Genomic DNA, 25,355 nt, shown 5'->3' with positions numbered 1-25,355 from the left:
CCACTTTTATTTCCCTGAATCTAGCACAGACAAAACCTCCACCCTTGGCTTCCTTTAAAAGAGTGAAATCATCCAGAATTTACAAAATAGCTGCACAAAATTATGGTCAATATCCCCTCAAAGGAGAAAAAAAATACAAATGAACTGTGTAAAATGAGACAAATCTCCAATCTCAAAGATAAAGAAACATACAAAAAGCAAAAGAAAAAATAATGAGATACCAAATTTCTCTATCAAAATAGAAAGATCTTAACTCATTTTAATGCCTGTGTTTATGGGGACAAGAAGGGCACTGTTGTTGTACCATTAGGTGTATGAATTGATGGTCCTTTCCCTGAAAGCAATTTGCTGTGCTATGAAGAACCTTTAAGAAAGGTTCACACCTTTGACCCAGTAACTCTTTTTAAAAGGGCTTTGCCATGGACATAATCAGAGATTTGCACATCTTTTCACAGATAGTCAGTGTGGACTTATTTGTCAGAGTTCATTCTAGAAGCATCTTCATGTCACATTAATGATGACCTAGCCATATGTTCAGATATCATACAGCCATTAGGATTGTGATTTTTAAAGGGCTCAGAGATATGATATGATCTCAATATGATATGAAGTGAAAAATTAGGATAAATGTATTTTTTATATTTATTTAAAAATATATTGGACAGAAGTGCACCAAAATATTAAAAGCAGTCATGCCAAGATGGAGATATTATGAATGATTTTAAACTTTTCCATTTCTCCCTCAAAAGTTTTTATTAACTTTTTAAGCAGACAATGTAAAGCATGAAGAATCTCAATACTAAGGAAAAATGGAGATGTACAAGGAAAATTTCAAAAGTTAAAAACTTGCCCCGGTTGTGGAACAGACTTCTGATCTTACCATAGCTACCGAGGAGTAAAGACCTGGTCATATTCCACAACTTCAAAACACCCTATCCAGAGAGCACTTGGGGTTTTTCTCTTTCTTTTTTGGCTCCACTCTTTCCAGAGGAAGTGTTTTATTATAAAAGTAACAAATGCTCAGTACTAAACATTCAAACTGTGTAGTAGTGTATAAAATAAGAAAAGTAAATTTCTTCCTACTTTCTTTTCCCATTAAAAACTTTGGGGTATAATTTGCATAGAATAATATGGGCCAATGTTTAGTGAACAGTTCCATGATTTTTAACAAATGTCAAGATACAGGACCTTATTTACTTATTTATTTTAAATTATTTTTTTAAATTGAATACATCTTTCATATATAACACGATGTTATGAGATATGTGTACACTGTGGAATGGGTAAATTGAGCTGATTAACAAATGCATTGTCTCACATACTTATCATTTTTTTTGTGTGGTGAGAAAACTTCAAATTTAAGGCTATACGACATTTTCATCACCCCAAAAATTCCTTTGTGCCCCTTTGCAGTCTATTCTCCACCACCCCCAACTCAGGCAATCATTGATTTGCTTTCTATCACTATAAATTTGTTTGGCCTGTTGTAGAATTTTCTTCAAATGGAATCTTACATATTGGTTAGAATAATGTTTCTGAGATTCATGCACATTGTGTGCCATTAGTGGGTAGTATTCCACTGTATAACTATTTGTGTATCCAAAAACAGCCCAGTTTTTGACTGTTATGAGCAGAGCTATGAACATCCAGGTGCAAGCATTACAGGTTTGTCGGGGATGGGTGGGTAAACATCTAGGAGTAAAACTGCTCTGCCATATGGTGCACATAAAAAAAAACTTCTTGAAGTGGTGGTCCCTTTTCCATTCACATTAGCAGTGAGAGGGAGAGTTGCTGCAGCTCCATTTGACATCGTCATGTCAGTGCTTTTTCTTTTTGGTAAGGGGAAGGATGTAGTTGTGTCTTGTGGTTTTAATCTGTATTTTCTGGTAACTGACAATGAGGAGCATCTTGTCTTGTGTGTATTGTCTATCAGTATATCTTGTTTTGTAAACTGTCCAAATTCTTTTTTTTCTGCCTATTTATTAATGGATTGTCTTCTTGGTTGTAAGAGTTCGGTATGGATTATGAATATAAGCGAGTTGTCAGATATATATTTTATGAGTGATTTTTCCCCCTGGATATGGCTTTCTTTTCAATTTTTTTAGGATGTCTTCTAAGAGCAGAAGTTTTTAACTTTGATGACACCCAGCTTATCAATATTTTTTCTATAGATTGTGCTTTTCATTGTAGTATTTAGGGCATCTTTGCTTATTTCAAAGTTAACAAATATTTCCTCTATATTTTCTTCTGTAAGTTTATAATTTAAGCATTCATGTTTATGTCTACATCCATTTGTAGCTAAATTTTCGGGTATGGCGAGTTGTATCAGCTTGGTTTGACACAACTTGATATAACAAAATACAACAGACTGAGTGGCTTAAACAACAAAAACAAAAACGTATTATCTTACAGTTCTGGAGGCTGGAACGTCCAAAAGATCAAGGTGCCAGCAAGGTCAGTTCCTGGTCACACTCTTTGTGGCTTGTAGATTGTCCACCTTCTTACTGTGATCTCACGTGGTACAGGGGAGAAAAAGAGAGAGCTAGCTCTCTGGTGTCTCTCGTGGGGACACTAATCCCATCAAGGGGCCCCACCTTCCTGGCCTCATCTAAACCCAATTATCTTCCAAAGACCCTGTCTCCAACCACTATGACATTGGAGGTTAGGGCTTCAACATAAGAATTTTTGGAGGATACAATTCAGTCCACAGCAGTGAGGTAAAACCTGCGATTCATATCTCTTCCTAGTGGATATCCAGTTGTTCCAGCACCATTTGTTTTCTTTGCACATTGAATTACCTAATCATATTTTTTAAAAATAATTTGACCAGATATACAGGTGTCTAATTTTGAACTCTTTGTTCTTTTCTGTTGATTGCAATGCCTATTGTTATGTTAATACTAAACCTTCTTGATTATTATAGCTTTGTAGTGAGTCTTAAAATCAGAGAGTGGATCACTTTGGGTAGTATGGACATTTTCACAGTGTTGATTCTTCCAATCCAAGAGAATGAAATGTCTTTTCATCTTTTTGTATCCTCTTTAATTTCTGTCAGCAGTGACTTGTTGTTCTCATTGTAGAGATCTTTCATCTCCTTGGTCAAATTGATTCCTAGGCATTTTATTTTTTTGGCGACTATTAAATGGGCTTACTTTTTTGATTTCTTTTTCGCTAGTTGGTTATTGAAGTATGAAAATGCTATTGATTTTTGTGTGTTGATTTTGTATCCTGCAGCCTTACTGAAATCATTTATCAGCTCTAAGAACTTTTTTGCCATTCACAACAACATGGATAAACTTAGAGAAAATTACATGAAGTAAAATAAGGCAGGCACAGAAAGAGAAATACCATGTCCTCACTCATAAGTGGGAGCTTAAAAAATAAATAAAAGAAAAGAAAGAAAGAAACAACAATCACAATATTACACTGAACTTTCAAAAAAAAAAGAGAGAAGAGAACTATGGTTATTAGAGGTGGGAAAGGGGGAGGGGAGGAAGATTAAGTAAGAAATTGGTTAAGTGTCACAAAGATTGACTACGTTTTGTAAACATGAGTATACTAATTATCCTGATTTGATCACTACATATTGTACACAGGTATTGTATTCAAATCTGTACCACACGAATATGTATAATCAATTATGTTTAAATTTAAAAAAACTGTCAAAAAACAAAAACACAACAAATCAGATAGAGGAAATCCTTCAACTACATTCTTTTCAAAATTGTTGTAGGTATTCTAGGTCTTAAGCAGTTCCAAATACATTTCAGAATCAACTTTCCATTTACTTCAGAAAAGCTAGTTGGGATTTTTATTGGGATTGCATTGAATCTATGAATTAATTTGGAGAGGATTGTCATCTTAACAATATAGAGTTTTTCAGTTCATGAACTTGGTCTGTATCACTATTTATTTTGGTCTTTCTTAATTACTATCAACCATATTTGTATCCTTTCATCTACAGGTTTTGCATATATTTTGTTCAATCTACCCATACATAGTTCATATTTTGATGCCATTATAAGTGGTGTTTTTAAAATTTTCACTTCCATTTATTGCTAGCATGTAAGATAAAATTGCTTTTTGTATATGAACCTTATATACTGCAACCATATTCAATTCACTTCTTAGCTACAGCCGCTTTTAAGAATAAATTTGTTTAGATTTTTCCCTTAATATTTTTAAGTGTAACGAAGATTGATTTTTGTTGCTTTACAATCTGATTTCCTCAAGTACAGTAACATTGGGGCGTAAACTCGTTCCAAATAATCACCCTTAGTAAACTAGAGCATTTTGTACATCCTATTGACTTTTGAATGACATAGGCACCTGCTATCCCATAGCTATGCCCCAAGCACCAGTTAATACAAAGACAGTGATTCAGTACTTTCTCCTCATTTGTATTCCAAAGTCTTGTTGCTCCAGTTCCATTTTCACCTGCCCTCAAATTCTTGGTTCATGACAGGTAACACTGATTTCTATTTATAGAGGTAGAATTTAGAATCATCTCTCCAACAGGTGAATACAAGCTTCCCTCAAGCTTTTTGCTTGGTTTCTCTCTCCCCACATTTCCTGTGGTTTTGGCTGAGGACATAAAAGAGAGTTCTTCAGACCAAACTAGAAGCTTCATTCAGAAACTAGAAACAGGCAAATTATATAATTTCTGAAAAAGAGTAGATAATCATGATTTTTAAAATGCCTATTACGTGGAAATACTGTGATGTGTGCTGCTTTATGTACACTAACTCGCTCAGCCTCTCCAAACATTGCTAGAAAGTACAGGTTATAATTCTCCTAATACAAGAAGAAGACAGAAAGCCAGAGGGGTCAAATGGCTCAGGTTAAATTGTTAAGTGATAGAGCTGTGATCTAAACCTAACTATCTCTGATTCTTAGGGCATATAAGAGTGAGGGAACAAAATGATTTTTATATATTAAGATATTTCCTTTTTATTAGGGAGAAATCAAGTAAGGGACACAAGGAATAGTTATGATTTGTAATAATGAATGTGTTAATATTGATTTGATCGTCACATATTGTACACAAATAAGGATAGTCAATACTACCCCCAAAATATGTATAATCAATTACACTTCAACAACAACAAAAAAAAAATTAAGAAGTTTTTCTGGCAAGTCCCCACTCCCCAAAAAAAGAAAAGAAAAAATTATCTCCTAAGCAAAAAAACAAACAAAATAAAAACAAAAAACAAACAAAAAACTTTGATGATTATGGACCTTATCTATTCAAATATATTTATATTTTTTCATGTATCTTAAAGTTATTAAAAATAATCAAGATCACAGAAGACCAGTTCATGATGATTGTCAGATAAGCCAAGTTGTATATCAATTAGTTTGGTGTTTTGGATGAGAATAACAATTTAAAAACCTGTGGAGAGCAAATTCATTCCCCTCAAACACTGAAGGAACAAGAAATTAAAAAAAACGTTAATGTGGACAGGTATAAATGGAGTGAAAATTCTGAATAACCACTGTATAAGAAAGAAAACTACTTGTTATTTAAAATACAAGCCTATTAAAATGATGGAGCACACAAGACAGTCAAATTGTTCTGCATAAGAAAAGAAAAATAGATGTACCTGGGAGAAAGAACAAGGGGAGTAGAGCCTAGAAGTAATGTTGTTCAGTGATGAAAAAACAACAAAAAGGAATAAAAACATCCAGTTGATATATATGCTGACTTTTAAGGCCAGTAAAAAAAAAAAATGTATCATAGGTTTTAGATCAGAGAATTTCTATATGATATAATTCCTTTTCCATAATCATATAATTTTTTAAATAGTGTACATACCTAAAAATATTAATTCTCATAGAACAATTTTTATTTTCCAAAAGTTATCCAGAATGTGATTATTATTACACTCTGAATATCTAGGCCGACTGAAAGAACAGTTAAATGAGCCTATAGCAACCAATTAAACACAGGATCCAAGGCTCTTTGGAGAAAATAGTGTGGTAGAAACTTTCATATTACCTTGGTGCAAAATGGCTCTAGACTGGTCAAATTACTCTAGCTCAGGTTTTTCTTTGTTGTTGTTTTTTGTTTTTAATTTTAAGAGAATGATTCTAGATGGATATTATTAGAATCTGACTTTGAATAAATATTTAAAGTTTTATAAGAAGAAAATTATGAATTTAAAATTGTTACATCAAATGCAATGAAAACTCACTATAATTAGCTTATAAGACTACAGATTCATTTTAAGTATGTGATAACTTACGCTCCCTACGTAAAGACTGATGCATTAAACACCACTTTCTTATTAGAATTCCTAAACCTAAGTCTTATCTTGGATGCATGACAACAAAGTCACAAAAGATTCATAGCATAAAGACATTGACTTGGTTGATTGTAGGTCATGTCTAAATATGTGTCTATGAATGATTGTGAAGCAAGCATTCATTTCAGACATTTATGGATTCCAACCATATGCTCTGATCAGGAAACTAACATATTTGCCTGGAAACACTAGGTTTAAAACTCTCACAACATTACATAAATTATAAATTTGCCAACATTTCTTCAGACATTTCAAATTAATTTTATACTCAACTAATGTTATTAACATAAACATCTGGATGAATGAGTAGTGTATTAACTCAAGCAAAAAAAAAGCAGTATTTAAATAATTTTATATAAAACTCCTTTTAATATTGTTTGCTTATTAAAAACTCACAAAATTAATGCAAGTAAGGACTTATTTCTTATTTAATTTTATGAAAATCCTATTGCATGAAGAAAATACGCCAAAAATATAGTATTGTAATAATATTGAAAAATGTATTGCAGTATTAAAGTAATTATGAAACTCCTTTGATGCTAGTATAAGAGATTGAAATTGTTTTGAATGGATAATTAACCTGGCATGAAATTAATACAATTTTATTCACATTATCAACAAGAATCTGAAGAAATTATGTACTTGGTATCTTCTGCCCTTTACGAAAACAGGGGTCATCCCGGGCAATGGTGGGCTGACCCTTTCCCTCAGGAGTCAGTTACAGGCATCCTGCACTCGGTTGCTGTGTAAGTGCTTACCTTCCTGACTCAAACGTGAACCACGTTGAGTCCCGACCATATCTCCTCAGTGAGCTTAGAGGCCACATCACCAGTTTAACCTTGGCATTGTGGATATCCCAGAGATAGATATTCTCGTGAGTGATCTGCATTGTGCATTCACCATAAATATCCAGATTTGGTGTAGGCATAAGATACACATTAAATCGTTCTGCAAAGAAACAAAGAATGGAGAAAATTAAGTAAAAAGAGGTGTGACTATTAATGGCAGCACTGCATTAATCTGTGTATCTACAGAAAGCATTATCTTGGTGACATCGATATCCATTACAGAACACTACCTTTTTCTGCTTTGTATATGAGAAAAGGAGTTCATCAGAGCATTCTCAGTCATTTATTCATTCACTCACTCATTCTACAACTTTTCATTGCATGCATTCTCTATGGTTAGGATTAAATGGTTAAATTGCATAATGGAAAAATGAGAAGAAAAGCTAAGGGGGATCTATGCCCAAATGATGCTTACTGTCTACTTTTTCACACAATCTAAATGAATGATATAGATACAATTTCTATTTAAGCAAGCACTTACTCAATTTTACCTTTGTGACATGAAGTATTTAATGCATACTCTGACTCACTAGCTACTTAGGCACTACAAAAGTAATTTAGTTTGTATCTCAAAAAAATTATAGTCATGATCAAATTTAGCATATGATAATTGCAGATAGTCATTACTTCTTTCCGCAAAACTTAAAGCATTGCTTTGGTAAACAAAATAAAAACACATCACTTCTTTCATTCCTGGATATTCTTTGGTTGAAATATGATTATTAGGCAATGATTTCAAACCTTGCTTTGTGACTTTTTGTGTTTCTCAAAGCCTATTGAAAAATTCTGCAGCCCTTGATTCACATATAAATGAATTAAGTGCACTTTATTTTGAAAAATAAGTTTAGTTTGTAAGTTCCAAGAAATAAAGAACTTGGTAGGCCCTACACAATATCCCTAGTTCCTAACACCATATCTTCAGTTTATAGTAAGTGATCAATAACTATTGGTTAACTGTATGAATGAAATAAATATATATCATGATGAATATGCGACGCAAGAATTAAAGAATTATGAAAAAATAATGATTCACGATAAAAAATTTGAGTATTATTTTTAGATATATATCTGTGAGTTAGAATTTAAGTGTAAAAAATGCTTTAAAGGCAGTGTTGTTGAATTAATCATTTTAATGAGGCATAACAATGCAGCTGCAGTTGGAAGAGAATTGATATGTTTAGGAATGTGCTATCACCCATCATAATGCCACAATCTTAAGTACTGAATGTTTGCCGGTACTGAGCTAGAATTGTCTGCATAATAGAAAGAATCTTTTCTCTGGCAGGTATTTTATCCAGTAAGAATTCTCTGATGCCAAAAACTATATTCAGACTCCAAATGGGTTAGATTAACTTAAGTATGATAGCTTAAAATTTAGTAGCCGTATGAAAAATATTTATACTCATGCGTCTGTGATATTTTTAGACAAAAGTTAATCTGATGATTTAATTTTTACTTAGATTATTGACCCATGAAACTAATATGTATATGAATTTCATATTCATTTCCTAAAAAAATGACAAATTGAGATCAATTCTATAGCTGAAAAATGAAGAAAGGACATTGCCCATTAAATATCTGTAATAAAATAGCCCAAATATATACACATTCCATATATCTTAAAATTCCTGCATGTAACCAAGTAAAGTGTTAACATTTAGCATTAAATACATCATTCACATTTCCACTATAATTCCCACTTCAATGGGATTAGACATAGTAAAATCAAAAGGGCATGATCTCATATAAGAATATAAATGAAACCTGGACCCAATGGGTTGACTCAGGAAAATAGATAATGCCTAAACTTCAATCTTCTTTTCTTTGGTCAAGACCCTTTTGATGAAGTTAGGCTTCTACATTTGGAATTAATTACATAATGTCAGGGGCATCTGTTGTGCACAGGGAAAATATGGTGATAAAAGTGGAAAGGAAAACATTCCTCTATATTCTTTCCTTTCCATCAATTCCTGAGTCTGAAGATAGCAATCAAAGAATCATTGCCAAATACTTCCAAAATATTGAAGGAAATATTATTAACCAATATTACTATTGCTAAATATTGAACTTTCAGAAGGAGAAAACAGACATAATTACCAGAGGTGGGAAAGGGGGAGGGGTAACAGGGTTAGGGAGTAATTGGGTAAGAACACAAAAATAATTACGATTTGTAATGATGAACGTGCTAATAATATTGATTTGATCATCACATACTGCACACAAATACTGACAGTCAACTCTGTAACCATAAATATGTATAAATAAAAATAGAACTCAAACAAACAATATTACTATTGCTTATGGCTATATTGACCCTTGATATGCACACCAATAATTTGATATTTTAAAAAAAATAAATGTAGAAAGTAATCTTGACAGGAATGTCTTTCATATGGATGGCACAAGAAATATTTACAACAAGGAACCAAGAAGAATCATTACCTTATCACTGAAATGTCTGTGCATTTAAATGTTAGCAGATAAAACCTACTAATAATAAACCAGGGAAAAGTAGAAACATCACACTAGATACTGGAAAAAGCTGGAAAATATTGAATAAGTGAATATAATAAGATTCACATGATAGATGGCTTTCGATATCAAAATCATTGAGGCACATTTACAAACAAATAAAGTGATTGAGTAACTTGCCCCAAAGGATTTCTTCCAGGGCCAGTTCTGGGAAACACCAGGCAGGTGCAATTTGCCTGTTGTGTCCCTTCCCTTTCTCCTGTTTCCTCCTTTTCCTGTCTTCACACACTTTTTAACCCAGAAACTCAATTAACATCTTCTTGTTATGATCTAGAGCTTTCCAATCTTCCTTTTCATGCTATTTCTTGCCACTTTTGAAAGAAATTTTCCCAAGAAATGGTATTTTCAGTTTTCAAATGTTCAAAGTCTATTCTCCCCTAATGACTAATTTTCAAGGATTTCAGATGCAATTGAAAAGTAAACTAATTTAATCCACCGGAAAACAAGGCATATTGAGTTACCTGCCTACCTATCTACACTCCACTGAATTCCCTTATAAGGAGGAAGACAGCTTTTTGCCTTTGCTATGACTAAATTATATTATGCCCTTAGTAACATAAAACATGTTGTTTTACTAAAACTTGTTAAGGTTTTCATTGGAAAGACCATTTCAATATTGAATGGTTAAAATTAGTTCCTCTGAAATAATTTTTAAAAATATTTACTTTTGTGAAACAATTTTGTCAGGGAGGCATTTAAAATCAGTCTCCAATCATGTCACTTTCAAAATTCAGTAGCCTGCATTTAGTTTTTATTGCCTGAAGTGCTTGTTTTCAGACTTTAGTGTGCACTGAAATTACCTAGAAGGCTGTTTAAACACACATTGTTGGGCCCTTTCTACCCTTATTATTTCTAGTACAGTAGGTCTGGGTTGGAGCCCAGTAATTCACATTTCTACTTATTTCTAGGATATGTTGCTGCTGCTGCTCTGGGGACTTGGAGAACTGATTTGTGAAACTCATTTTAAGATATTGCCAGAAAAGTAGCAATGTGAGAGAAACCATGAGGAATGCTTTTGAAAAGGGGTGCTATATTCCAGTAGAACAAACAAGCACATTTTTTTCCTGAAAACTGTTTTAATATCTGCTCAAATAGATTAGTCCTGTCCTAACTGATTTATGACTGATTTGGTAAGGAAGAGTTCTTATGCCGTTTGTAACAAAAGAAGAGAGAAAGGCATAGAAAAAAGGAAGTGTGTGAAAGATAGTTTACAATTCATCAAGATATGTAAATTCCAACTTTTTTCTTTAAGATGATCGACAACAATAAAACTACCATTAAAGAGGACTAAACAACCCACTTCCAAGTACCCAAAAGAATTGAGAAGGAAACCAATTGTCCAAACAATGATAATAATTTCCTAAAATAGGAAAACAAATTCTATTAATCTTGTGAAGACTACTGAATGTATAAAGAAGAAAATTTTTGAAAAGGTTACATAAAAACAAATAGATTAAAATGTGTTCATCCACATAAACTATAAAATTATAGAATTAAAAAAAATCCCAAACACATTGTGCATGAATTTGTATTTTGGTAAAATTTACGGTCCCATTTTAGCTGTTATATGAGAAAACACAATTTTATTTGAAAAGGCCAAAGCAAGGAAGAAGGTGGAATATTTATTGAACTAATGATTATGTCTAACAAAGATACTTACTAGTACCGAATCTGCAATTACATTTTCAAAGGCATTTTTATTTTTACACTAGGGATGGGTTATGAGATACAACAAGAATAGACCATGTCCAGAGAAGACCTGGGACACAGGGGTAGGGTCGCAACCACAAGAACAGTCTAGAGGGGATTACAAAACAAGGCGTGGACAAATTGAATAGATCAAGGTCTGGCCAGGAAGAGTAGTACCACTCAGGAAAAATGGGCAGTGAGAGCCCCTGGCAGAGTGTGGTGAGACTGAATGGGTTGTCACTTCCCATTAAATTCCTTTCTCAGTGAGCGAGTTTTTGAATAGGTCCAGTTTATGTCCAAGTATAGCTATTAGTCTGAGCCTGGCGGGTGCAGGTGGTGGAGATGTAGCTGTGGTGAGAAGCAAAGGGTCAGGGATGGAAGCAACATACCACCTAGTGAGAAGAAATTAATAAGCAGAAAACAGAATGGAGTTGAGCCTTTCAAACAATTTCTAGATAATTTCCATTTTGTGAGAGGGCAGATAAAAAACTGTTTTTTAAAGGAGAACCATACAAAAAAATAGACATGTCTGCTGGGCTAAGTTTCTCTTGTGATAAACAGAAATATTAAAAAAAAAAACAAAGTTTGTTGTTTTGAACTCCAGGCACTTTTGGAGTTCATCTAGCACATAGTAAACTTTCAGTGCATTGTAACTGAATGAACACAAAATGTATCTTTTGTGTATTAGTTTTCTTAGTTAGAAGAAATTTGGGAAATGTTCATTATGCCAATGCATTGTTTTTCAAAAAGAAGGGTCCTGGTAAGTTTCAGTTGTTAGTTGATTACTGAACACTTTTATTCACTCTGTTCCATTTCTCTCTTTACTCCAGAAGTCATGGGTTTGAAGTTTGGGTCAGAAGAAAAGGATGGAACATGAAAATAAATATTAAGCCTAAATATCTAGAAATGAAGATTATTATTAAATATTAAAACCCATCGGGTTTTCCAGGGCATTAAATTCTAACAATAATGTCATCTAAGTGGGTGAGTGTAAAATCCTTAAATTTTATCTTCTCTTTCTCTTAAAGTCCTAGCATGGCTCCAAAGGAGAATTCCCACAAAAAGAAAGGCATTATTTAAATCTTTGATTACATAACGATTTAGGCTTTGAACAATTCCCTGTGTAAAATTTCACCTGTATCTCCCATTCTGCCCTATTGACTGAATTTCAAATCTGAGGTCTTTCATAGAATAGAAGCTTAAATAGTTGTTAAAATTCATTAATTTAAATATGTAGGCATTATTAAATTAAATAAATCAAATAAAATTAATAATTACATATACTTATATAAGTAAACTGGTCATGTAACGATTAGTAATATCTGTTAAGTAATTGAATAATCTATTTATAATTTTAAATTTCACTTAGTTGTTTCTATTAACCAGTGATTCCCAAAAGTAAAACTCATTGAAGTATCCCAGCTAGTAAATAATGAGGGAATAAAATAATTAGAATATGGTATTTTGCAACCCCTGTTTAAATAATGGATCTAGCAAATGATCATCAATGTCTGCTAACAGCACAGACAGATGATCAGACATAACAGGCCTCCTGCAATAAAAACATACCCTGAGTGAAACCAGGCCTCAGGCTCAGGAACCAATCATCAGGAAATGTAGGGGACAGTGGAACATGTTAAATGATACTACTGGGATGGAGCCAGCAAATCCACACTTTGGGAAACTTTATGGGGTAAAGGAGAAAAAATTACTTGGAGGGGTAGCCTACAGATGAAAAGAAACTAGCTGACATAGCAACCAGTGCAACCAGCAGAACTTGTTTGGATCCTGATGCAAACAAATCAATTGCAGGAAAGAAAGAGAGAGGGGCAGAGAATTGCAGAAATTCAAACATGTTTAATGTTTAATTATATTAAGGAATTATTATTGATTTTAAAATATGATAATAAAACTATATATAAATAGAAAAGACAAAGAAACAGAAAATAAGAAGAAAAAAAAATTAAAAAGAGACTGAGGCTTTAGTCTTCTCTCAACTATTCACATGTGTAATATTGACCAAGTTATAATTTATGTTAGTCCGAGACTTCTCATCAGTATAAGGAGACTAATAATTTCTCTTTCATGCAGGGTGACCACAAATTTTTTTGTTGATGATATAAAGAATATAAATATACAATCAATGTGTTTAAGTAATCATATAAAATCCAAAATTAATAAGATTGCCTTTATTTGTGTTATTCTCAAAAGTTTTGAAACTTCTTGAATGTAGACATAGTTTCATGAATTGTATATGTTATTTTCCTCCTTTCCCAGGTGATTAACAGTACTGGCCCATTAAGTACCTGTTTAACTGAACACATTTGTTTTGGTTATATAAGTCAAACAAAGTTTCAGTTATGTTTTTTAGAACAATCAAACAAACGAAAGCAAAAAGTAAAACTCATTCTATATCAGACTGACTGGTTAAAATAACTTCAAAGATTTAACCGAGATTATCTGATGGCAAAAGCATTCAAACAAATTTTTTTCAAAATGTCATGTGATCAGAAAAACCAATATATATGGAAGACACTGTTTAAGCTAAATTTGTTACTGTACCTAGTCCATTAAAGGACCCTGACTTAGTAGGAAACAATTTAGGAAAAAGTTTCACATTTCTTCCACCACTGCTCTCAAACAACTATGAAATTTCTTCTTGTTGCCCCTGGCATTATCTCAAGCAGACCTTGGTGCTTAATTCTCGTTCAGCCATATGGATATTGTCATCTTCGTGTTTCAGATTAGTTTACTGGTGTAACCTAAAATTTTAATGTCTCATCTAAATTGAGGTTTCTCCTCTTCTCTCAGGTCAGGTCCGTCGCTGAGGATTCAACAATGGCAATGAGAAAGGCAGAGAATGCTCTTTTCTCTCTTGCTCCACATTCCACAACGTCCTTTGTGTTTGTTTTTGAGAAGAATGACAGGAAAATGGGTAAAATCCCTTCTAATTAGCTGGTACTTAGGAGTCCCCTCTTGGTTATTGAATTCCTAATGCCAAAGCTGGCATTCAAATGCCAGTTCCCTCTTTCGGGGTGTATGGTGAGTTCCTAAGAACTCGTCAAACACCCTAGACCTCTACGCTGCCCTGCCTCTGAAGGGGAGGTGCCCTGACTACACATAGACCCTACAACCCAGAGTTCCTATTTTCTCTACTGAACTTTCATCCTCTGTCTGCTGGAGACTCTTCTCATAGGTGGGCAGTTGTCCTGGTGTGGTCTTTTCAAGATAGCTGAAGCTCAGCTGACTATTTAAGTCACTTGGTCCACAGGAAAACTCACACATCCTTGTCCCACCAAATGTGAGGTGTATCTTATCCAGCTGCTGACCCATATCTCTTTATTGGGCTATCACAAACAGCCTCAGCCTCTATTCTACATCCAGACCTCAGATTCATCATGATAAAAATGGAAACCACTACAGATCTAAATCCAGGTTCTTTGGGAAAGTCTCCTGCATGCTGCTCTGCTACCAGCCTTAGCAGGGAGACATGGTTCCAGTTCCACCAGCATGAGTGAGGTGAAAAGTCAGTTTCCCATTATGACAAACTACCAAAATTCTCTGAGTAGTTCCCATGACTGTCCTCTTCCACTGGGCTCGCAGGGGTAAGTGCCCCCTCCTTTCTATTCTTCTCCTATGAAAGACTTTGAAAGAGTCCTCTTCAATTAATTCTCCCATCCACTACTCATACTTGAATTTCTTGGTGCTTTTCACCCATTATCCATAGCTCTGGGGCCACGGTACATTTTTGAGACAACAAGAAATCCCATTCTATACTCTGTGTTTAACGATCATTACATGCCAATTCAAAACATGAAATTTTATTAAGAATACAAAACTAATAAACAGTTTACTAAATGTTATTTAGGCAAAAGACTGGAGACATTGGTCTAATATTAAGCACTGATAAATAAGTCCAGAAGAATCTGTCTGGTATGTGAAAAACTGAACATACACTTGGGCTTGATTACTGAGTATTCATCCCAATTTCGAATCTAGGTCCACCCCATCGTTTGATGCAATCTGTTTTGTTTTTAACAGTTACATGAAATACTAAAGGAATTAAACAGAACCAGATATTACACTGAGTATTTCATGATCATTCTATTCTTTATATTCTTGTCTCCAAAATTTCCATATTACAAGTCACTCTTCAATTCCAGCAGCTTTAGAAACTGAACCACACTGAGAAAGCAGGTGTTTGCACACTTAGACTCATCCTGAGATGTGTATAATGCAATTAGACCACCAGAGAAACAAAGCATGATTTACGCTTTTCAAAATTTGTGGAAATATTCAGAAATTGTGACTCCATTTTCACCACAGGACAAAAATTCATCAAAATTTATTTTATTATAATATGATAGCAATAAATTCAGTTGCCAGATGACATCTGCTCAATGCACATGGCCACTGTGAAGTGGAACACTTAACATTTCTTCAATCTGTTGGCAGCACTTAAAAAGAAATCCCCAGCAATTTCTTTTTTTCTTTATAAAAATGACTGTTGACTATATTTTATATGCATTTCCAAGTAAATCATATTCATTGCAGTAAGTATGGAAAATTATTTAAAAACAAAAAATTCACCTGTTATACCTCACAGAGATAATTCCTTTTATAGGTATCTTAATATGCAAAAATATTCACATACAATTTTTATTATACTGAATACAAAGTATTTAACCATACACATTGCAGTTATTATAGCATAAGTATTTTCAGATGCTATTAAATATTCATTGGGGATAAAATTTTTAATGAATGCATAATATTCCACTATATAGCTATGTCATAACTTATTAATAATTATGTATTTGATGAACATTTGAGCTAAGCCAATTTTTGTCTAGTATAAATTAAGCTGCAATAAAATAACAAACTTTCAGCTCAATTAGCTGAATAATTCACTCATTTTATTTTGGTTCGTAAGGTTTACTTAATTCTGGTATATAAATTTTATATGGTTTTTAATGTCCTTGATTATTAACTTACGTTGGGTACTAAACCTGAATCATTGGAGCATATACTATAAATATTTTAAGGAATCACACATAGCCAAATTCCTTTCCAGAAATTCCTTACAGATACATATTCAAATATACATATATAGCCATATATATTCCATACGTAGAGTCATTTATATAGATGTCTTTTGCCAGATTTATAAAAAATTATGTATACCATTTCTCTTGTTGATTGTGAGAATTTTATATACGAGGTACTTTTCCTACCATGTTTATGACAAATACGTCTACTCAGATTTTCATTAATTTTGTTTATGTTATTTATTTAAGTCTAGAAGGTAAAAAAAAATAGTTTTTTAAAAAAATTTTGCAATAAGTCCTCCATTCTTGAAAGATTTAACTATATTGTTACATACAATGAAATGTTCATATCTTACATATAACATTCTATTAGTTTTTACAAATGCACATCAAAACACACATTTCTGTCACCCCAGAAAGTTTCCTTATGCCACTTTCCAGTTGCCCATGACCTCCAAAGCCACCACTGATCTATTTTCTAACACTGTAGGATGTTTTTGCCTATCATAGTAGGTTATTGTGAACTGGTAGCAGCCAGCTTCAGCATACCCTAATTTATTCCATCTGTAGCTTTCCTTTTTATTTTTTATTTCTTTAAAAAAATTTTAATGGTGCTTTTTTGATGAGTGTGAGTTTGAATTCTGGTAAAGTTCAAAGTCTCAATTAAGTTATTTCTTTTTATGGTTTGTGCTTTCAGTATTTTGTATAAGAAATCTTTGTATATCCCTAAGTTGCATTTATCTTAAATTGATGTTTGAGTATGGTGTGAATAGGGGTTCAGGTTCATTGTTTCCCACACAGATATCAAATCATTCCAGAACAATTTATTAAAGAAGTTTTGCTTTTCTCATTGAAATGACTAATAAGCTTATGTAAAAGAGCTTTTGTGTTCTTGTCAAAAAATATTTATCTATATATGTGACCATCTATTTCTTCTATTCTGTTCCATTGATCTCTTTGTCTATGCTTTGTCTTGGTTGCTGTTACTTATAGTAAGTTAATTAGAAAGCAACAATAGCAAGAGACTCATCTCACCAGTAAAGGTGCACACATACTAATAGCAAAGGGATGGAAAAAGGTATACCACACAAATGAAAACCCCAAACAAGCAGGAGTAGCTATTCTTAGATCAGATAAAATAAGACTTTAAACCAAAAACCATAAAAAGAGACAAAGAAGGCCACTATATAATGATAAAGGGGTCAATCTAGCAAGAAGACATAACAATCATAAATATGCATGTACCCAACACTGCAGCACCCAGAAATATAAACCATATTCACTCTTACACTTATTCTTTATAACGAGTAATGAAAGAGTTTTCCAGGTCTATTATTTTGTTCATAATATGTCACTGAGCAAAGCAACTTTTTCAAGGGGAAAAGAACCTAGGAATATCCATGTCAGCATTTATAAAATCCCATCCATACGCTGTAGCATTTCACATAGTGACCTCCAGGAAGTACTACTGTTACTACTTCGACTGCTGAGAGAGAGGTTTATTGTTACTGTTGCGGTTGTTTTGTCATTAACTGGCCATTTTCCACATGGATAAGGTAATATTGGTTAATATTGACTTTAACCATTGATGGACATTAGGAATTCCAGACTTGCCTGATTGAGAAAACTTAGTTGAAGGAATAAAAAGTAATTTAACAAAAGAGGGTAGGCTACGTTGATTAGCCTACGTTGATCTTATCTGTATCACATTCCTTTTGTTATTTTAGTGCATATTTTACTATACCTCAGATAGTAGATTGTATCATTTTTTCCCTCAGTTCTTCACTCCCTCTCCATGTTAGGTTACACATTCTAACTCCTGTCATGACCTGAAAGGTGCAGTGTACTTCTGTGCTTCTTGACTTTGGGCTTGGCCATAGGACTTGCTTTGGCCAGTAGAATGTCAGTGGAGATGAAATATGCAGGGGCTTAAATTATGTTACAAATTTGAACTTGCTGTTACTGTTATTAATGTTATTACTGTCACTGTATTACTGTTATTTCTTGTTTTGAGGACAAGCTTAGGGAAGCTGCAAGTGTAAGGAGGAGGAGTGACACATGCAACACACGTAGACACTGTCTGCAGCTTAGAGCCAATTTCAGCTGAACTCAGCCCAAATCAGGTGACCTTTAGCATTCCACCTATTTATGAACAATAAAGACACGCTTACAGGTCTATGCTATTGAGGAATTTTTGGTGACTGGTAACAACATTATTTTACAAAACATTTATCTGCACACCTTGTTTATAGTCTTGTTTCCTTCAGTACTTTGTTAGCTTGTTGAAAGTAATGACCATATTTTGTTCAATTCTACATTTTCTCCGTTTAGTTCTTGCATATCATAGGTCCTCAAAAACATTTGATGGGTGAACAATGAATGAGTGAATGGCATTCACGTGTGTCTGGGTTGAATGTAGGGAGCATGTTTAGTATGGTAACCCAGGTAAAACATTTAGAAATGTTTTTAGGCCCAAAGTAGGAATTCATGTTGATTCTAGTCCACTCATAAGCAGAGCTGCTAGGACCTGGACAAAACCAAATCCCCAAATCTGACTCTGAATCTATTGGATGGCAAAGTCTGAGGTTACTTTTCCATTTTCTTTCCCCAGGTGGAGATCTCTTGCATCTATGGCAAATTGGTCATATTCTCTGTGTTCACTCCCAGCTACATTTGCAGGAATTTCCTAAAAACGAGTTGTTTCTTGGTTAGAGTGTTCACTTTTGCTATTAATAATTAATATGAAACATTTGTTTTCTAGAATTATTATATGCTGTGAATCCTTTATAAATAACTATGATTAGAACACCATACATTAATATTTTCTAAGGTCAGTATAGACAATCTTAAGTACTACTAGAAGACCTGAAGAGCCTGGAAATTGTAAGAATTCAAAGTTTGAATTTTCTACTTAATATACACTTTCTTGTGGCACTGTTATCTGAAGTCTAAGTTTATATGTGTGTGTGAGTGTATATTTGTGAGAGTGTGTGTATGTGTGTTTAAGTGTGTGTTAGATTCTGTATTGATAGGAAAGCAGGTGATTGCACTAGATAAAAATGATTACTGTATAGCAAAGAATTTAATCAATAACCACTTTTATCTCAGCAACACACATTTTCTTTCACCTTTAAAAATTATTTGCTTAAGTGTCTATTCTTAGCTAATCTCAGAGTAAATAAAATCAAGCTGTCTGAAGAGTCAGGAAAACACTAGAGGAGAAGTAGCAATTTTGAATGTCAAAAAAATACTGTGGTCAAGACCCAGAAGTGCAATTTTCCTTGATGACAGAATACCAGAAGGTCACCACAAGCTACATGAATGCAATTTATCACAGCTATTTTGTATGCATATCTATCTTATGTCTTAAGAAAAAGTTCTAAATTAAAGGCAAGCACATGATTGACAAAATAATAAAGTAATGTTTCTAATGAAGAATAAATTATATACTTTAATTTTAAAATGCCTTAAGAAAAAAATCCTGATTCTGTAATGACAAATATTTCATAAGGAACGTATTTTAATCCATACATATTAATGACTTCAAACATGTATTAGGAAGTTAATGTCTTTGTTTTTTTTAAAAGGTGCTATGCTTCAAGAGTCTGGGATAGTGACTAGGGGTCAATGAAAGGACAGCTTTAAAAGACAACATTATTATTAAAGACTTTAATTAGCCAGCAAAAACAGTAAATACGTTCCTTACACATTTTAAGTAAAATAAGTGGGTGTACCATCTAGGCAAGAGGTGTTGGCGCCAAGGCAATCTTCAGGCCTGACGGAGAGGGGCCAGGCTGGCTAAACAGAAAGCTTAGTCTTGACTGTGAGGTTTCATAGCCTACTGGAAGTTATTTCAGGGATACTCTAAAATGGAATTATCACTTGTATGGGGGAAGCCTGTTGATGAGGAAGCAAAAAAATTGGGCTATGCACATGAAAAATTGTGTCAATCTGCGTGTGTGTGCACACACATGTGTATATAGTTCTCTCCCTGCAGTGTACATACACTAGAATTACTGAGCTACCAATAGTAGAGTCTGAAATCTTGATAAGTTTATTCTTATAATTGTTCTTCTACAGTATGAATGACAATTTTTAAAAGTTTTAGCTAGCTCTAAATGGGCCAAGAGGAAAAGAGGAAAGGTAGGATTAACTGGACAAGTTGAAGCATGTTAAAGAAAAAGAAGGCAGACTTGAAGAGCCCTGAGCGATGGCTGTATCTGTGGCCTTGACAGTCAAAGAGAGAACCTCCCCCAAGTGGAATGTGTTTCCCAGGGAAAGGGGATCCTCCCCATCCAAGAATTTTCCTCTTAGTGCTAACCATCAAAGAGTCTGAGTGAATGTGTCTCTCTCTCTCAGTGGCGAGTAAGATTGCCAGTTTCATTACAGGGTACTATGTACCTTTAAGGGCCCATTTGAATGAACCAAATACTACCTTCTCCAGCTAAATAATTATAGTCAGCCCTCCGTATCCATGATTTCCTCATCCACAGGTTCAACCACTCATGGATCAAAAATATTTGGAAAAAAAATAACAATGCAACAATAAAAAATGAGAGAAAAATACAACATATAAACTACTTACATAGCATTTACATTGCATTAGGTGATGATTTAAAGATACAGGAGGATGTGCATAGGATATAGGCAAATAATATACCATTTTATATCAGGGACTTGAGAATCCACAGATTTTGGTATCCATGGGGGTCCAAGAACTGGTCTCCCATGGATACAAGGGATGATTGTACTCATAGATTTGTTTAATCTATTTTTAAAGCATATATATACCTTTGGATAGCATTAAGATTATTAAGAAAAGCATGTATGGCACTGGTGATATCTTTCCAGGTCTGCTGTAAAATATATACAGGAATTTTTTTCTTTGTTTTTACTATGCATTTTTTAAAAAGAAAACTTGTACTTTTTATGTAGCTCTGGCATTTGATTCTGTGTTTGGCCTATTCTAAAAATCACATTGAAAATTTTCCTTTATATTCTAGGTAAATTACTTAGAGATTATTGCCAAATTAGAAATGAAATTTATTAATCCAAAAGAGCACATTATCCATTTCAGTGGAAACCATACATAACTTCAAATCTTTAAAGTGAAAGCATACAGTCCACATTAAAGGACACACACGATGTCTCCACCCACAGGGGGTTGGAAATTTATTTGCTTTTTTCATATTTCCTTTGTGTAGTGCTTGACACATTCTTATCTGTAAGAGTTTTTTTCTTCTTTTCTTAAACTGTGGATCAGCAGCATACTTTAAGCAGCATGGTTATGGACCTTCTGTGCTTAGCTCTCAGAAAACAAATCAGACAGAAGGAAATCTGAGAGTGTGGGAAAGGAACTGCAATACAAAAAGGAAGCTAGAAAAAGAGCTTCAGAAACACTTTTGTAACTTTCTAAAAACTATCAAATGGAGGCATTGTTTGGTGTGGTTAACAACATTTGTGTGGTTAACAACATTGTTATTAGTCATAACAAGATTATAATCACTGAGTGCTATCATGGTGCACTTTGACCTGTGCTAATTTATAATCCACAGACAATTCCAGAATTTCTTTTTAAGAAATAGTGACAAGTTTCACCAATGTCCTTCAACCTTTCCAAGCACTGACCATAAAAATTAGCAACATTTGATTTGTAAGAATGAATATGCTAATAATAAATAAAAAATTAAAATAAAAAATTAGCAACATGAAAAAGTTTCTATTTTCACACTACTAGACCACCTGGTGGTGGAGATAATTATTAAAAAAGTGGACAAAAATGAGCTCACAATCAACTACTATTGACACACTGAATAATAAATATACCTCAAATTTTATTATTTAAAGGTGCTAGTCAAGAACATGCATAAATTGTTGAGACATCAAAAGTGCCTGTTAAATGTAGCAAACAGACAATGTTAGGCACACAAACCTCAATTTTCTGATACCTTGCGATTATATTTATTGTACTTTCCTTCTTGCAGTATTAGTCAAATGCTGTAAAAGCTATTGATAACCTGATAAGCCAAATTTGTTACAATAAACCCTAAATATATAGCAACTGTCAAAGAAGAAAATGTAGGGATGGTACAAATTCAAAAGCCTTATGTACCATGAGATAACCTATTATTTGGATAAATGGTAATGTCACAGACAAGAAGCCAGGAGACCTGGGTTGTACCTTAGCATTTCCTCTCGTTGCTACACCACTGTGAGAAAATCCTTTAATAGCTCAAATTGATTAGTTTACTTTCTCTTAAGAAACAATTGGTCAGAAACATTTCTGATGTCCTTTCTAGTTTCACAGTTCTACAACAATTAGGTACTTTAAGATGCTGGACAGGAAGCTCCCACTTACCGTTCTGTTCCCGCTGCACGCCTGCGGCCAGAAGGTCGGGCTCCCCAAGGCTGATGTCATTGAGTCTGGTCCCCAGACACTCCATGCAGAGGTGTTTGCACCACTCCTCAGCCTCCAGCTCTGAAAACGAGCAACATCATCACAGTCAAGCAAGCTCGAGAGGAATGAGGGAGGAGGAGTTCTTCCTGAACCATTGCCCCCAGTAACTGGTATGAGCTCAGGATGTGCCTTCAAAACAACCAAAACCAAACTACACTTAGCAAGTGAAAAAAAGTCCCCACAATTATTTCCCATTGTTTGACATGATATTTTCAAGTGGTTTAAAGATATTCCATGGCAACTTACCTTATTTACAAAAGAAAAATAAATATAAAATAAAGGCTATACAAATGAATAGTTGAAAAAATGCCAGATTAGATTACACAAGTGATCAGCCCAAGAATGTGATTCCTTTTCTTTTGTAAACTTCAAAAAGTGGGCTATCCTTAATTAAAAAAAAAAAATTAGGATAGAATCTTAAAAGTATCTTCTCTCTTTGGAAAATTACAATTACCAAAGACAGTGATTAAACCATTACTATTTTTTACTATGATCAATTCCTAACTTATTTATGGCCACAAGATATTTTCTTTGCTTGAAACATTACAGTGTCTTACATCTGTACAGAATCTTGTAACTCTACACCTTTCACAGCCTTTCATAAACATAAATTAATGGGACTCCAATATAAGGCCTGTGTGGGTGAGATGGCTAAGGGTTCCAGTCATACCCGTGTCCCACATCATATCATTAGTCAGCACCATGACTGAATTTGAACCCAGGTCTTTTACCTATTTTACTATGCAGAGAATTGAAAAAGGGTATGAGGTTGGGGCCATCTTAAGTATCACCGCACAGAAATTGGATAGGACCTTTCCATTGACACCTGCCCAGAGAAGTTTCTGACTTTTTCCATGTAGCATAAATTTGTTCTAGAACAGTTTAATATAGATTTCTATCAAGTCTCTCATTGCTCTCTGTGGTTGATATTCCAACCTTTGCCTGGGCATTTCAAGCTCTACATAAAAAGTTATCTGTGATAGGTCTTCTTGACTCGAGGGATTTGAATACCAACTGCTCTTCTCAATGATCAACACCATCTAACCTGGGTAACATTTTCTTCCTGAGCTTAGTCACTCCACCTTAGCATCAAAAACAGGTTTTGATTAATGCAATGCCAAGACTAATTTGCCATTTATTTTTAGTTTTATCAAGACCGTAACATACTTTTAAAAAATAAAGAAAAAAGAACATGCAATCTCCCACAGTGTTCTATTCTAGTAAAAATAATAATTCCAATGTTCCAAAGTTCTAATCATGTAAGGCATTTTCTTTACAAAAGGTACAGTTTGCATATTTCAGAGACATCTCCATAGTAGTGCAAGTCAAGGAACAGGTAGATTATCACCAGAGCCTGGCTTCCTTGCGCAGGTGGAGTCAGATGCATGAGATTGTCTGCTCATTTCCTCAGGAGCCCAGAAAACAATCCTTTCCAACCATAAGGCCACTAATACAAGTATAATAAATGTCCACTTGCTAAAAGCTCAAGGCTTTCTTAAAACAACAACAACAGCAACAACAACCCCTCCCCCCCCCAAATCCAACCCCCCCCCCCAAAAAAAAAATCCTCAAAAAACTTCTTTCTTCTAGGGGGAGAATGCCAGAATTTGCAGAAAAATTTTACAGGAGCAGCAATAGCATATATTGAAAACAATGTTTCAATTTTACATTGACTGTGACAAGGATCAGCAGAGTTGAAGATATCAGAATGGGGACCTGCAGGACAAGCAGGGAGCAGATGGGGGGCGTGGCGTGTGCATATCAGTGTGTGAGTGAGTTTGTGTCACTGAGTATGTGTGAGTATGAATGTGAGTGGGTTCAGTATGCATGTATGTGCCTATGTGTTTCTGAATGTGTGAGTGTGTGTGTGTGTGAAGGTGTCAGAGGAGTCAGGAGAGACTGAGAGATGGCTGAGGGCAGAAATGGAAAGGTATTTGCATGGCAGCAACTGTGACATCCTGTAACAGTTAGGGATAGCTCTGAGTTCACAAAGAAAAATGTGAGAAATAGCACTTGGTCCATTCTTTTCATGATTTTCTAGTATTTGGTCCAAGTAGATCAGTCCTAAATCTTCATCTCAGAAGTATTAGCCTTTGTAGTCTGCATATTTGAACTAACAGTTTTGCTGCAGATCAGCTGAAATTGTTTGAGTACTATACAAGACTTTGTTTTTTCGAGTTTGTTTTTGGTAGTCACCTTTCAGGTAATTACAGCTGTGATTTTTCTTTCTTCTTTCTGAGGCAAGCTCTATGTATTGCAGTCTTTGAATCTTTTATTGTGTGCTAATTAATTTTGTCCTATTATTATTTTACCAGTGTTTTTCTCTAAATTATCTTTAACCTTTATATTTTTATTACAGAAATGAGATTAAATATAAATGCAATAATCTGAACCCATTGCACTTTTAAATATTTATTTTCCCATAGACTCAGTGCCTTTTGTCATTTGTTTTATCTTTCAAACTTTTTGGTCTCCA

The 25,355-nt window shown here is 34.0% G+C and overlaps 1 protein-coding gene across 1 annotated transcript in view; it reads right to left on the bottom strand.

Annotated features, from left to right (window-relative positions):
* The window catches only part of DOK6 (docking protein 6), a 430,993-nt gene that overhangs the window by 154,345 nt on the left and 251,293 nt on the right, over positions 1-25,355 (bottom strand). Inside the window, exons 4-5 of the mRNA XM_063077456.1 lie at positions 22,781-22,900; positions 7,064-7,253 (exon numbers count right to left, since the gene is read on the bottom strand). Coding sequence (XP_062933526.1) covers positions 7,064-7,253; positions 22,781-22,900 — 310 coding nt within the window. The remainder of the gene's footprint in view (positions 1-7,063; positions 7,254-22,780; positions 22,901-25,355) is intronic.

This window comes from Cynocephalus volans, chromosome 13 (genome assembly GCF_027409185.1).
Source record: "Cynocephalus volans isolate mCynVol1 chromosome 13, mCynVol1.pri, whole genome shotgun sequence".
In the NCBI taxonomy this organism is placed as follows: Eukaryota; Metazoa; Chordata; class Mammalia; order Dermoptera; family Cynocephalidae; genus Cynocephalus; species Cynocephalus volans.
Note: the sequence above shows the minus strand (reverse complement) of the source record. Positions and strands in the feature narration are given on the sequence as shown.